General features: G+C 32.2%; 1 protein-coding gene across 1 annotated transcript; it reads right to left on the reverse strand.

Annotated features, from left to right (window-relative positions):
* Positions 1-6,819: 6,819 nt before the first annotated feature.
* On the reverse strand, positions 6,820-12,073 carry LOC114752026 (uncharacterized). The gene is made up of 3 exons (XM_028940741.1): positions 11,755-12,073; positions 8,139-8,447; positions 6,820-7,388 (listed from the first exon to the last, which is right to left on the reverse strand). The coding sequence occupies exons 1-3, from the start codon at positions 12,071-12,073 to the stop codon at positions 6,967-6,969; spliced, it is 1,050 nt and encodes a 349-aa protein (XP_028796574.1). The 3' UTR covers positions 6,820-6,966.
* Positions 12,074-16,313: the final 4,240 nt, after the last annotated feature.

Here is a 16,313-nt window from a genome sequence, read left to right on the forward strand (position 1 = left end):
GCTTTATGTAAAGAACTGAAATCGCATATGATTGTCTCAGTTTGTGTGGTTCTATATATATGTGTGTGTATGTATATATTATCTAGACGCGCGCGCACAAATTCATAATTGCGAGCAACTGCCGTCTTAATTTCGGTATTGCGCGCCCATGTAAAGTGAAAGTTCCTTGTCGTGTATCAGTCAACCATTTCATATACATTTGAATTAGTCAAAAAGGTTTAATACTCACAAATTTGGGAGTTAGTATTTGAAAGAAATAAGATGAGTTGACTCTCTTCTCTTTTTCTATCTCCGGGTGGAAATGCAGAGAAACTCGTGCCCCTTTGCTCGAAGACCTCAACTCTTTGTTTGATGGAGAGAAAATGAGTAGAAAATTCATATTTGTTTTTATGCCTCCCTCATATTAAGTGAATAAACACATATTTTGCTTTAATACATTTTTTTAAATTTTATTCCTGGCTACTTTATAATTTAGCCAAGTTCCAAACCAATGTATAAAATCTATTTTTTCACATTTAATGTAGTACTCGGAATTGATACTAACTGTACAGGCCCATACACATACATTTCTCCATCTGTTTCAACTTTTATAATAACTTTTATTATTTATAATAATTTTAAATAATATATATTTATCTATTCTCTGTTATTATACTTAGTTTTAAAAAATTATCTACATTTTATTTTCTATTAAACATAACATTTTTACTAAACTATTTGATTTTTAAATATATTAATATGATAATATATTTTTATGAATTAGTTTTATTTTAAATTATTTGATATATTATGTTCATATCATTTTTTATTGTGATATTTAATTTGGTTTTAAACATAATATACTTTGAGATAAGGATATTTTAATCATTCATATATTTGCTCATTTCTTTCCTCTTCATTTCTTTCTTTCATCCAGATAAGATGCATAGTAATATTTTCTCTTCAGTATTCTCTTTTTTCTATTTTTTCTCCTCTCATTTTCTTTCTTCCTAACTTTTCTTTCTATCCAAACGAAGCATAAATTTGGAGTGTTGATAATATATAAAATTAGATAGTTTAGACTTAACATTATTTTCTTATGGCAACAAAAAATATTATTTTATTTTTTGACATGATACTTCAGAAGAAAAAAAAAATACATCGCAACTCTGAATAGAATGGGTGCTCTACAAGGATTCCAAGTGCTTTAGAACTAAACTATTCACGACAAAGCTCTAATAAAATCTGATTAGTAATAAAATTGTGCCGTATTATACGTGAGTTCATCGTGATCAGGCAGGTGTAACAGCCACCACCACCACATCCCGCATCTCCTCCGCCTCCATGAAATGGGCGGTGATGGCGGGCAACAATGGCAACACCGTCGCGTGACGTCGTCTGGGGTCCACTTCCTCGGCACCACATTCCAAATAGCAGGGCAAAGATGAAAAAGCAAAGAGCGACCCATACGACGATAAATGCCACCAAAGTTGGGTCCATTATCGCACCTTATTAAATCTCATCACGGATCATATTTGCTTTTACAGTATAAAGTTTCCATCTCATGCTGCTATTAAATTTCATATTGTTCGATCGAGTCCATATTACGCATGGCAAGAAAATTCAAATTTTAGATATTTATCTCGTCTTTTATTGGGTTAGCATATTGACCACGACTTGCATTCCGCGTACGTGCCATTGCGTTGACTTTTATTTTAGCGCCTCTTCGAATCCCATCTCTCAACCAAAAAAAAAAAACTCTAGTTCTATCTTCAGATACTCTGTACATATGGCACACTACCTGTCTCTGATCTTTAATATAAGATTTTGTTTGATTTTTTTTGTTGTCCTAAATATAAAATTTCATTCCACTTTATTTCTCATATTTATATTTTTTTTAAGATAGTCTTCCTAGTAATGGTGGCTATCAATACACTTAATTAGCAAGGATATTTTATAAAAGACATCACATATTTATTATAAATAACTAATTTAACTTCTTTCCTTAATCTCCTCAAATTAATCAACTAATTCTTATAATTAGAATGAGAGGTAGTATCTCAACTTCTTCTCATGAAAACTTACATAATTATCCATATCTTTTTTTTCTTTTTTTATTAGTAAAGGGTTAATCTTCATCACCCAAAACCAAAAAAGGGGTTAATCTGACTCTGTTTCTGTATTTTCTTTATTATATCAGCATCATATCAGTACTTTGTTTCGTGTACTTGTAACTGGACCTTCGTTTAATTTCTTTCATTTCCCCTCTAATAAAGAAACCAAATACAATAGTAGACTCTGCACAAGATTGCGCAGATAAAAATTATGCACTGGAGTTGGAGGCATATATACATATATATGTATGGGTGAAGAATTCTGCCCATGTCTTCGCAGTAAGTACCCGACACATGTAAGCAAGCTCATTTACGTAGAATTTGTCTTCTCACTGACAGTTTCCACATACTTAAAAAGAAAAAATTGAAAACATACAGAATACTGCTAACTCATTAATCAAGAGGTCCAAATGATATTATCCACGTACGCATCAACATCGACCGCCTCCGCCGCCACAACCACCACCGTCGCCACAACTCCTCCTCCACCGCAACCGCCACCACCTCCGTACATCCCAGAAGCGGCAGCAACCGTCATGAAGGTCATGCCACCGTCGCTTCCGGTTTGATATCCGTGACGTGGCTGTCGACGACGGTGGGTACGTGGTCGATGATGAGCCTGCTTCTTAGTTTTATGGGCAGCCTGAGCCTTTGTTCCGTCTTCCTTTTTCTTGTCATCTCCGACGGAAAACCTGCACCCCATGGCTTTAAGTAATGAATTGAATGTTGGATGTGATTTGTCTCTTGTTTGTGCGCCTTTATATATAATGAATCCGATTGACTAAAGTCTAGAGTCGTTGACCTGAACACATAATTCATGATAAATTGCCAAGAACAATGATACTAACTTCTATAGCACTCCCCCCAAATTCCTATGCAATTACACGGCAATTCTTTGGGGTTTTTTTTTTTTTTTTTTTGGGGGGGGGGGGAGTGTCAAGACACACCTATATGTTATGACGAAGCTCGCTACTGTGTCTTTTTTGGGTATGAATATTTAAAGTATCAATTTTAGCTGCGCTTTAGTTATAGTAGAAGTGCTTGAAATTTGAAACTATGATGCCTGAAATGTAACCTTATTGGGTTCCGTCTAAAGATTTTTTTATTTCTGAAAAACCACTTCTTTTAAATTTCAAAGACCAGAATTAAAAATAACATCAAGCTTATTTACAGCGAAATTATGAATATATTTATGAACACTTTCTCGGCTGCAAAAACAATCGATCAATTGTTTTATGCACGCATCAGCATCCGCGCGCCGCCGCAGCCTCCGCCTCCACCACTAGCTCCGTCTCCCCCTTACATCGCCGCAGCACCCATCACGAAGACCATGCCGCCGTCAGCTCTAGTTCTATTCATGTGACGTGGTTGCCGACGATGAGGTGGTTGTCTTGTACACGTATGATTTTATTTATAAATCACTTCTAAATATTTCATAAAAAATTTAAATTTTATTAATTTTTATTTAAAATTAATAATTTTTAATTTTATTCCTATTTAATATATTATATCTCATATAAACAAAATCAATATAATAATAAATAAATAATAAAATTGTATATCTATACAAAAAATTTTGTCTTATAAATATGATAAAAAGAAATACTATCTCCGGTTCTAATTATAAGAGCCAGTTGATTAATTTGAGGAGATTAAGGAATTAAGTTGAGTTAGTTATTTGTCATAAATATGTATTGTCTTTTCTAAAATATCCTTGCTAATCAAATATATTGACTAGAACTATCATTGCTAGAAGAGCTACTTTAGGGAAAAAATGTATAAATATGAGAGACAAAGTGGATTAAAGTCTTATATTTAGGACCAAAATAAAAGTCAAGCAGGGTCTTATATTAAGGACCGGAAGTAGTATCTTTTTCTCTGTCTTATAAATATAAATGTATTAGGACCAGAGGAGTATCATTCAACCGGCCATTTCATACATATGAATTAGTAAAAAGGCTTGATGCTAACAAAATTTAGGAGTTAGCATTTGAAAGAAATGTGATGAGTTGACTCTCTTTTCTTTTCCCTTTTTTTGATTCCCTTGCATCTCCCGCTGGAAATGGAAGGAAACCCGCGCCCCTTTGCTCGAGGCCCTCAAATTTGGAGCGTTGATAATATATAAAATTAGATAGTTTAGACTTAATATTATTTTTTTATGGCAACAAAAACTTAATATTATTTTATTTTTGTGTTTCTAATAGATTTATTTTGAGAGATAGTACATACATAATCTATTTTAAAATACAAACGGCATTCTAATAATTACTTCGTTGAAAACATAAATTTATTGTTTAAAAAGTATAAATTAAAAAAAACTTTAAATACACACCCATGCAAATTACATGTAATTAAAGATGAAAAAATAATTATTTCACCCAAAAAAAAGATGAAAAAATAAATACCAAAATTGAACCTCAAGTTTCTATATACACATATATATTCCAAAGGTCGTCTCGATGGAATAAAGGGGAAAAAGAATGAATGCCCCGTAATTCACTTTCTCTCGTTGAATCAAGTGTTAATTAATCAATGTAGCAATGTTTGATTGATCAGATGGCCAAAAGTGAGCAACGTCGACATTTTCACACCGTAGATAAATTATTAATGGAGAGGGGATCCACATGCATGCACATGATAAGGATGGGAAACGATCCCAGTTACGCATTCAAACGATATCTAATTTCATCCATTTATTTTCTTCAATTTGCTAATCTGATCCTAATTATATATTACTCCTCCGATCCTTGTTATAAGACCCAATTTGACTTTTTATTTGGTCCTAATTATAAGATCCAATCTATTTTGTCTCTTATATTTATGTATTTTTTTCCAACATAATCCTTCTAATAATGATAGTTTTAGCCAATATACTTAATTAGCAAGGATATTTTAGGAATGACAACACTTATTTATTATAAATAACCAACTTAACTTACTTCCTTAATCTCCTCAAATAAGTCAATTGGGTTTTATAATTAGGACCGGAGGAGTAATTTATAAGTTAGATAAATTAATTTGAAAAAATTAATAAATTTAAGACATAAAGTGGATTAAAATTTTAATCTTTAAAACAAATTGAAACTCCAAACAAACTTATATTCTTCCGGTCTTAAATTTAAAATTTATTTTATAGTGTAATTTATATTATAAAGTGAGTTTTATATTTAAGACTGGAAGAATATTTAAAAATGCTCATTGTTACAACAACGACCAACTTAATGACAAAGAATTTGTGATCTGCTCAAATTTCCACTCCCAAAAACTACAAAAACCCATATACTAAATGATCTAAATAATTCCATTCATAATAACAGACCCCGTCCGGCATCCCTTGCCGACCGCAACTTCTGTTGCCGTCACCAGACTTTACTAATCATAACTTCAGAGACAAAAAATTACTATTTCAGTTCTTATATATAAAACTAATTAACTAATTTGAGTATATTAAAAAAACTAGTTAAACTAGTTATTTACAATAAATAGATATTATCTTTCTTAAAATATCAATCAAGTGTATTGGTATTGGCTATAACTACAATTAGTACAAGAACTATTTTAGAAAAAAAATAAATAAACATAAGAGATAAAATGGATTGAAATCTTATATTTATGATTAAAATAAAAATCAAACGAGCTTTTATATTAAGGATCAGAAGTAGTATCAGAGTATTATTTTTTTAACATGGTACTTCCAAAAAAAAGAAAATACATCACATTTCTGAATAGAATGAGTGCTCTACAAGGATTCCAAGTGTTTTAAAACTAACAACTATTCACAGCAAAGCTTTAATCAAATCTGACTAGCAATAAAATTGTGCCGTATTATCCGTGAGTTCATTGTGATCAGATACGTAGGTCTAACAAATACCTCCACCGCCACATTCCGCATCTCCTCCGCCGCCATGAAATGGGCGGTGATGGTGGACAACAATAGCAACACCGTCTCTTGACGCCGTCTGGGGTCCATTTCCCCGGCACCACGTTCCAAATAGCAGGGCAAAGATGAATAAGCAAAGAGCGACCCGTGCGACGATAATGCCATTGCGTTCACTTCTAGTTTAGCGCCTCTCAATGTAATTACTACGAATTCGAATCCCATTCCACACCCCCCCCCCCAAAAAAAAACCTAAAAAAAAAAAAAAAAAACTCCAGTTCCATCGTCAAATCCTCTGTATATATGATACACCACCTACTTACGGGTCGTCTATAGTTTTTCAGTTGCACATTTATATATGTATCTCAACTTCTTCTCATGAAAACTTACAGAATTATCCCGTATCTTTATTTTTTTCAAAAAAAAATAGTGGGGTTAATCTGACTCTGTTTCTGTAATTTCTCAGTACTCTGTTTCATGCGCTTGTAACTGGACCTTCGTTCCATTTCTTTCACTTCCCCTCTAATAAAGAAACCAAATACTACCGTTGGTCCTAGTTATAAGAGTTAGTTGATTAATTTGAGAAGATTAAAAAAATAAACTAAATTAGTTATTTGTAATAATTAGGTATGTTTTCTTAAAATATCCTTACTAATCAAGTTTATTAGATAGAACTATCATTATTAAAGGGACTATCTTGAAAAAATATATATAAATATAAGAGACAAAATAGTTAAGGTCTTATAATTAAGACCAAATGAAAGTCAAACAAAATCTTATATTAATGCAGAAGGTAATAAAATAGCAGACTCTGCACAAGATTGTGCAGAGAAATATTAGGCATCGGAGTTGGGTGAAGAATTCTGCTCATGTCTTCGCGGTGAGTACGCGACACATGTAAGCAAGCTCATTTACATATAATTTGTCTTCTCACTAACATATTTCACTTACCAAAAAAGGAAAAATTGAAAACAATTCTAGAATACTACTAGCTAATTAATTAAGAGGTCCAGATGTTATTATCCATGTACGCATCAACATCCACCGCCCCCGCAACCTCCTCCGCCACCGCAACCACCGCCTCCACCACAACCCTCCTCCTCCGCCGCAACCGCCACCACCCCCGTACATCCCAGAAGCTGCAGCACCCGTCATGAAGATCATGCCACCGTCGCTTCCAGTTTGATACCCGTAACGTGGTTGTCGGCGACGGTGGGCACGTGGTCGCTGAGCCTGCTTCTTGGTTTTACGGGCAGCTTGAGCCTCTGTTCTCCCTTCCTTTGTCTTCCCATCTCCTACGGAAAAACCGCACCCCATGGCTTTGTGCAGTGAATTGAATGTTGGATTGGATGTGAATTGCCTCCAAGTTTGTGCGCCTATATACACAATGAATCCGAGTCGCCTCTGGAGTCGTTGACCTGAATACATATATTCATTACAATAAATTGCCAAGAAGAATGATACTAACTTCCGCAACACTATCCCCAAATTCCTCAGCAATTACATGACAATTCTTTTATGTATTTTCATATATGAAGTGAATTACTCAACTTCTTCTAAGTCTTTATCATTCTATTCATAAGTCACTTGTAAAAAAAAATTATTCTTAAATGTAAGTCACTTATAGGGTAATTAATGAGTTTTTTTTTTAATTTTGCCCCTACTAATTTAATAAATGCAGAGAGATAAAGTAAATAAGTGAAAGAAATATGTTTAATACCTTTTCTTTAATAAGGATAAATGTAAAAAATTTACAAATTTAATAAATTTATTAGTTTGTAGGTTTGAAATATAAGTGACTAATAAATCACAAAATCATGTACACAAGAAAAGAATTAGTCCCCAAAAAAATTCGTAGTATGAATGTGAAATTATGAGTTTGGTTTCCCCACTAACCCTAATTGTTAAGTTTATCCTTTTAATTAGAAAAATTATCATTTCCTGATACTCCTTACTTGGTCAAGATATAAAAAGTTTGGGATGCTCACGCAAAACCATTTCACATATGAGCGGGTGCCGCCGGCGTCATTAATAAGCAAGAAAAAGCTTTTGGAAAAAATTGCTTAGAAATCCCCAGTTAATACATTTATTCCTTAGAAGTCCCCCAAATTTTTAATAAATGAGTTCCCTTATAAAAGTAACATTTGAGAATTAAATTACTAAATTACCTATAATCAAATCCTCTCCTGTCCTCTCCCTCTCGATCTCCTCTCCGGCTCCAAGACGATTTCTGGCACCGACATCGAGCTTTTCTGACCAGCGGCTCCGTTGACAGGTCCTTGCCGGAAGAACCGCCGGATTCCTTGTCAAGAGCAGTTTTGGCTTCGTAAGCACCAGCGCCGGGCTCGCGAACGCGATCTCTCCTCCGGGAGATTTGTGACCTGATGCTTCAAATTGAATCCCTAAAACATGGAATTTTGGCCCCTGAGTACAAAGGATTATCTTCCAAAAAAAAAAAAGCTTGTAAATTAAAATACCTCAATGAAGAAGCGACTATCGGCACTTGAAGGTTAGTAAAGTGGCCATGGCACTTGCTACCCAGATCGCTGCAAAATTAAACAGATGCCGTGGAGGCTTGAAAGTTCTTTATGTTCTCTTGCGCCCGTGTAATAATTAATGTTTGAATTGAAATGATTTGTTAATGTTGATATATATTTTTTTGACGTCATTTAGATATGATTCTTTTTTGGATAATTTAGATGTGATTTGATTCATATTTATTTGTATTTATCTCTATATTTGTTATTTTTATTATGATTTACCATTGTTTTCTCTTGGACATATTAATCTGTTCGTTTTTATCTCCAAATTTTAAATTCACAGTGGATTTTGATCATGTGAAAAAACTATGATTTTACTGAGTTTGTTGTTTATATTATCCTTTAAGATCAGATGTGTTATCAACAATAAATTTATTTTACTCGGATTTTTTCTTCTCCTCGCATTTATCTGAACAAAATATCTGCTTATGGTCAATCACGGTTCAACGAAATGTATATACTTGCAGATTGCTCTTGAGAAAACCATGGTTATTTGTATTATTAGATTATATATAAATTTACAAACCAGACATATTAGTTCAGAAAAATAAATAAATATAATATTTTAAAATAATTTATTTAAATTTTTAAATTAGTTAATTGTATCTTATATTAAGAACTGGAGATAGTACTTGTTTATGTGAGATTGTACTACTAGACAAAAATATACTTTGTGCCGACTTGTAACTAGTAATAAGGAATTAGCTAGTACTACCTCTGGTTTTAATTATAAGATATTGTTCGTAATCTATAAATAAAGTCTTATAATTAGGATATGAGATAAAAATACATATCTTTCTATGTCATCTGCTTTTTCTTTAGGGCCAGTTTGTTAGGGAGAATTGTTTGTAGTGAAAAAGAATGGAATGAAAAATAACCGAATTATCAAATATATATAAGTTTAAATAATCAAATTATGTTTAACAAACTCGCAGTTAAAATTAGTTAAAAATAATAAATAGATATGATTTTTTTGGGATAATTTAGATGTGATTTGATTCATATTTATTTGTATTTATCTCTATATTTGTTATTTTTATTATGATTTACTATTGTTTTCTCTTGTATATATATTAATCTATTCGTTTTTGTTTCCAAGTTTTAAATTCGAGTGGATTTTCATAATGTGCAAAACTATGATTTTGCTGAGTTTGTTGTTTGTATTATCCTTAAGATTAGATGTGTTATCAACAATAAATTTATTTTACCCGGATTTTTTCTTATCCTCGCATTTATCTGAACAAAACATCTGCTTATGATCAGTCACGGTTCAATGAAATGTATATACTTGCAGATTGCACTTGAGAAAACCAATACTACTATCTTTAATATAAGATTCAGTCGACTAATTTAAAAAAATTAAGAAAATAAAAAATTATTTAATTTTGATATATATTATATGATTTTTCTAAAATATTTATGTGTATTATTAGATTATATATATATCAACTTATATAAACTAGACATATTAGTTTGAATAAATGATAAATATAATATTTTAAAATAATTTATTTAACTTTCTTAATCTTTTTTAATTAGTTAATTGTATCTTATATTAAGAATGAGAGGTGGAACTTATTTATGTGAGATTGTACTACTAGACAAAAATACACTATGCGCTCACTTGTAACTAGCAACAAGGAATTAGCTAGTATTACCTCTCGTTTTAATTATAAGATATCATTTGTAGTCTTTAATTAAATCTTATAATTAGAATCGAAAGTAGTGATACATATCCTTCTATGCCATCTACTTTTTCTTTAGGGCCAGTTTGTTATGGAGAATTGTTTGTGGTGAAAAGGAATGGAATGAAAAACTGGCATGTTTGATATGTGTTGGAGTAGAAAATAGTTTGATGAAAAAATTTATACTCCCTCCGACCTTATATATAAGCTTCAAATAACTAAATTACGTTTAACGAATTAGCAGTTAAAATTAGTTTAAAATAATAAATATGTTAGAAATGTATATTTTCAAATTTGCTTTCATTTATTAAGAGAATAAATGAGAAAAGCAATAAATAAAAAAATGATGAAAGAGAATACATGGGGTAATATTAATGAGAGAAAGAGAGTACTAAATATAGTCAACCAAGGATAAAATAAAAAAAATATAATAATATTCAGACAAACTCAAAAATAAAACTTATATTTTGAACCAAACCTTTCTATAAAAGTAAAGTTTATATATAGGACCAGAAGGAGTATTTAAGAGGATGAAAATAATGATAGAATGAGAAAAAGTGAGGAGTAAATAACTTTAATGCCCATTGGCCAAAAAAAAAAATTTTAATGGTCTTGATTTAAAAGTAATACTTAAATAATTAATTATTGTTATTATTAATAAAAATATGAAAATATTTATTTATGAAAATAGTTATTAATGAAATATACCAAAATAAGTATTAAATATTTTTTTATTTATTATTAAATAAATTGATTTTTTTGTTATTATTGATACAAAGTTTAAAATAATTATTTACAATTATATTCATGTTAATGCCCTTAATATATTTTTACTAATTTGATCTAATATCCCTCCCACAGCTTATAAATAAACTTAAATAGAGATAATTTCGTCTTTTTTTTTTTTTGTATAACAACTTTCATCCTTTTTATGTAGGAAAATATCTTCTCATCAATGTGCGAAGGAAGTCATCTTTTTTTATCACACGGGAAAGGGTGAAGGAAGCCATCTTTTCTTTCCATGCACAGTTAAAAAACAGTTTTTCACAGGAAAAAAGCATTTTTCGTGCCGACAGATTGGAAAATTTGCAAGAATTACAATCTGGGTTTTAATGAGGTAGAAAATTTTAGTTAAAACTATGTGAGCAATTAATAGGGACCACCATCGAATTAATCCAACGTCCGCTATTTAAACAAGAGAAAAATAGAAGGAGACTTTTTGTTTGCCAGCGAAAAATAGAAAGAGAATAGAACAATAACAACGCAACTTGTTCGTAAGATGGTTTACAAATAGATATATACAGAGGTGGTATCAAATTGAAATAACATATATTTTTAATTTATATTAATTATTTTAGATGAAAATAAAAATAAATAAAGATTTTACATTTAATAAAAAATTTATACCAATCATGATTAATTTTTGCTGAGAAGGTATATAAACAACGAACCTTAATGACAAAATTTTGTCTATTAATTTTCACTTCTAAAATACAATTAATTCCAACGATTCAAATAATTCCATTCGCACACGCATCAACACCCTCCACCGCCTCCACCTCCGCCGCCACCACAAGCTCCGCCGCTGCCACAGGCACCACCAGCATGGAAGATACCAAGCCCAGAATCCATCTGGACATAAACTGCAGCACCCATCATGAGGATGATGTCGCCATCTCTGGCGCCACCGCTAGCACCTCCCATTCGGCCGCCACCGGATTTATAGACGTGACGTGATTGCCAACGATGATGGAGGCGTCGCTGAGTCTTCTTAGTCTTGCGGGAAGCTAATTGATGAGCTGCATGATCTCTGGAGGATTTGCATCTCTTCATTTCATCTTTCTTTGCATTATCTGATAAGGAAAAAGTGCAGCCCATGGTGATGAACTGAAGTTGGCTGTGACTTTGTGTGCATCAGACGTATATAATGAGCTCTAATGGACTGAATCCGCAGAAGTCGCCACTTGCTACGCAGACTGTTTATGAGGCCAAACATGTGGCACAGCTTCATCCTCATTATTCAACCATGAAAATCTTTATCCATATAATGCATGAGATTAATTAAATTTAAATGCACCGTTTTAAATCAGAAAAATTTAAAGAGTCTCGAGTATCCTCTGAATAATACTACATTAACAACTTATAATTAATTTGTAGATATTGAACAAAGGGTATGTATTGACTTCTTTAAACTATTTTTTTTGATTATGTGTATTGAAATTACTTCTTGATGAGAATTCTCCTTAATATGTACAATAAATAAGATGATTATAAATTTCATAAATAAAATGAATTGAAATATAATATTTAGAATCAAATTATATTCAGAACAAATTAAATATGACCCATCAACTAATTCTTATTCTTCTTCCGTTTTAAGAGAGTGTTTGAATGGAAACCAAACTATAATTTCAGAAGTGATTTTACAGTCTACGAGGTAAATATGTGGAGAAGTTTATTTCGATTTACGAAAAAGTGTTTCTGATAAGCACTTTTCAGAATATCCAAACCACCTCTAAATATAATATAACATGGCTCTTTACATTTACGACCTGAGAGGTATTAAATATGGAAGAACAAAGTTACAATGATTGCCGGCAGGCTGGTCCTCATGAAAAGTCATAGAATGACATTATCACGGGGGATTGAGGGGGACGGCCTAAGAAAAGGATTTATTCTAAAAAAGTGAAGAAACATTAATTTTGTGGTGACAGTGAATTTCGTTTTGTTATAATATATTCATTAATGGTAAACATTGAAGTCATGGAAGAGACAGCCCATCGGTCCCTGTTGCTTTCTCTGATCTCTTATTTTCCATAGATGATTGAGGGCCTCATATAATGCAAACGTCAAGAAATATATTTCCTTGTTTTCAGTATTTTCTTTGGCTGGGGAAAGGCCTAAAGCTCTAAGCAAAGACATGAATTGATTGGTTATTATTGGTGTTATTATGCAATAAAGTACCAAAAGAAAGTGTAGGGCGTGATGGAATAAATCAAATGGGAATTTTAAACGAAATCTTTACTGAATAACAGCATGATTCCCTTTTTCTTCCAATTATCATTTGGTTTAATTTATACTCCTCTAGTCCAAATGCTGAAGCTAATTAGAAAGTTGAACGATAGATCTTAATTCACTTTATTTTCTATTCATTTCCCTCCAAATTAATTTATCTAATTTATAGACTCATATATAATATCTAATGTTATACAATGATATTTTAAAGAGACCGGGTTATATTTATTAGAATTAAATAATTTGTTTAAATTTCTTAATTTATTAAAATTAGTTAATTAGTCATTAAATTAGGAATCAGAACTCAGAAGAGTACTGTTTGCTGCACTCTTGAATCACTGCTATGCGATCCTCCTTATATTTAAAATTTATTCAATGAGCTCATAACAATTAATAAAAATATCCAATCACAAGCAAAAGCCTCTTCATTTTTCTTCCTCGTCCGGCTTCCGTATTGAATTTCTCATATTTCTTCAGTTGATACTTTTAGGGGGAAATGATAGATAAAGATGGCAGAATATATGATATTTCAATTTAGGAAACTAAGAAAATGTAATGATAAAGAAGAAAGTCCTTCCTAAATTAGAATTTTGAAATTCAGTAAAATGACAAAAATACCCTTTATCTTTTTTTTTTTCCCCCTTTTGAAAAGCTCAGCCCCTCATCGGTGGTCAACGGCCGGCAACCACCGCTGACGAATGGCATCTGTAGAGTTTTTTTGTGACAGTTTTTTTTTTTAATGGGAGAATATTGTAAGAAGTGGTGGAGGTGGGATTTGATCTCACAACTTTTGGCCATTTGGGCCAACAAAAAAGAAGATAAACATTGGGCCATACTTCTTAATTTTATAATATAAATAAAAATATAAGTTGACTCTTTTACTATGACTCCAGCCCGTAACAATAATTTACCTAAGGATGACAAGTCTTAATTGCGAAATAATAAGTCTAAATTTGATATTAACAAAGCAACTTTTCCTGATACATAACAAGTAGCATGTACATTAATTGAAAATGACTATAATTTATTTGAAAATGACACGTCTTTACTGAAAAATGACAAATCTAGACTTGAGATTAACAATGTGTTTTTCCTTGATACATAACAAGAAATAACATATATATTCTCAAATAAATTTAATTATAAATTGAAAGGGATGTTGCATTTGGGCCAAACGCATGTATTAATTAACACTAAGTAATTGAATGTGAGCCCATGTTATTTCAATAAGCTCATCAGCCCATGTGCGCCTGAAGTTCTCATCACCATGCTAGCTATGCTTTGCTTCTTGATGCCATTATTCTCTTTTCCTAAAAGGTATATAGATGCACACAGTGAAGCTTCTGGTTCAGAGGCAGAAAGACAATGAAAGGGAGGAAAGAGAGAGAGAGAGGGGACAAAAATGGAGCAGTACTTGAGGTGGGCTCAGGCTTTGGCTACTGCGTGGGGTTTCATGTTGTTGGTTGGTCTCATCTGCTGTTGTCTCACCACCAAACCTCAACATGATCCCGACCTTGTCTCCGGCAACGGCGGCTGCACCTGTGACGGCGGTGGCCAGGCCTGCGTTTGATCTTCCTCATCATTTCAAACAAAACCAGATTCTGAAATCTTCCACCGACTTTCCTTTTGAGTTCGTACTGATGTTTAGGAATGAATATTGTTGGAAAACTCGTTCCAAGTAGCTCGAATAGTTCATCTCTGGGTTCGGGGCTTGCTGTATATATATATAATCTTATTGAGTTTATTGAATTCAATTTTTGCTCGTTTATTTGTGAATAATAAGCATAGATGAGTGATTATTTAGTATCAATATATTTGTATCTAGATACATAGTTTGATTCTCGATTTGAACTTTCAATACAGTTATTTTTGGTTCATCGGTGTCCTTTTATAAGGGGTTAGTTTGATCTTTTTGTTCTTTAATTTCCCATCGAAGTTTAACAAATTAAACGAGCTGGAAAATGAGTGTACTTTTGCCAAAGTTTGAGATTCTCCTTTTCAGCTTCCACTATATTTTATAACTAGTCCCAAGCTCGGATAAAGATAAAAGAAGGATTTTGTTGGGTCCTCCATAGTTAACATAAAATTCTGTTAAATTTATTTTGACATGGATCAACTTAAAACTTTTCAGTTAATAATTTATCTAAAAAATTAGTTATTTATGAAGCATAATAATATTGTGCAATTCTTGTAACCAAACATTTTTTTTAGGTAGGCTAAGAGTGGCAGGGAGAGAACGTTAGAATATTTTATAGCAAAAAAAACTTTTTCCCCGACAGAGAATAATGAACTTTGCCTTTCCTTCCCCTAACTATTTTTTTAGCGCCTAATCATAGTTAGCTTGACTCCCTTGTCAACGTAAAAAAACATTTTTTTGGCCAAAAAAATTGGTCATATATGCAGCACAACTGAATTTCTCTTGGCTGGAGAAATCCTACGAGATTTAGATGTTTCAATTTAGTTTAAATAATAAAAAAAATTTATACTGAAATTCATATTATTTGAAAAATTCTGTCAAAATATTAAAATATAAACTACTTAGATGAAACTATGAAAAGAATCAGAGGAGTTAAGGCTTTCTCTTTCAACAAGCAAGTTTGAATATAAAACTATCAAAGTCTTTCGGGTAGCTTAAAAAATCCTTGGCGTAAACGACCAGTCTCTGTCAGTTTCATTGAACTTCCATAAAGCTGTTTCTCAGATCACTTGTCATCTATAGATTATAGGAATGTGAGATTAAGATATTGTTTGGTATGAGAAAAATAGAAGGGAAGGAGAGGGAAAGGAAGATTTTAATAAACCTTGTTTAAAAAATTAAAGTGAAGTTTTAAATCAAACTTATTAAAACTTTTCCTCCCTTCCCCTCCTCTCATTTTTCCTCATACCAAAACGGACCCTAGGTTTCAGAGTTCACAAGCAGCTTGAAGCACAAGTCATGTGGTGACTCTGTCTCCAGCAAAAGAAGATACAGATGTATGGGACCTGTACTGTGCCTGGGCCTTACCGGACGCGGCGACAGTGGAGGAGACTGATGGCGCGCCAAAATTTACTAAACTGTGTGGGTGATTATTTTATACGTGATTTATCATTTATGCAATAAATA

The sequence above is a fragment of the Neltuma alba genome, unplaced genomic scaffold (genome assembly GCF_004799145.2).
Source record: "Neltuma alba isolate B1F8T4 unplaced genomic scaffold, ASM479914v2 tig00007214_pilon, whole genome shotgun sequence".
Lineage (NCBI taxonomy): Eukaryota > Viridiplantae > Streptophyta > Magnoliopsida > Fabales > Fabaceae > Neltuma > Neltuma alba.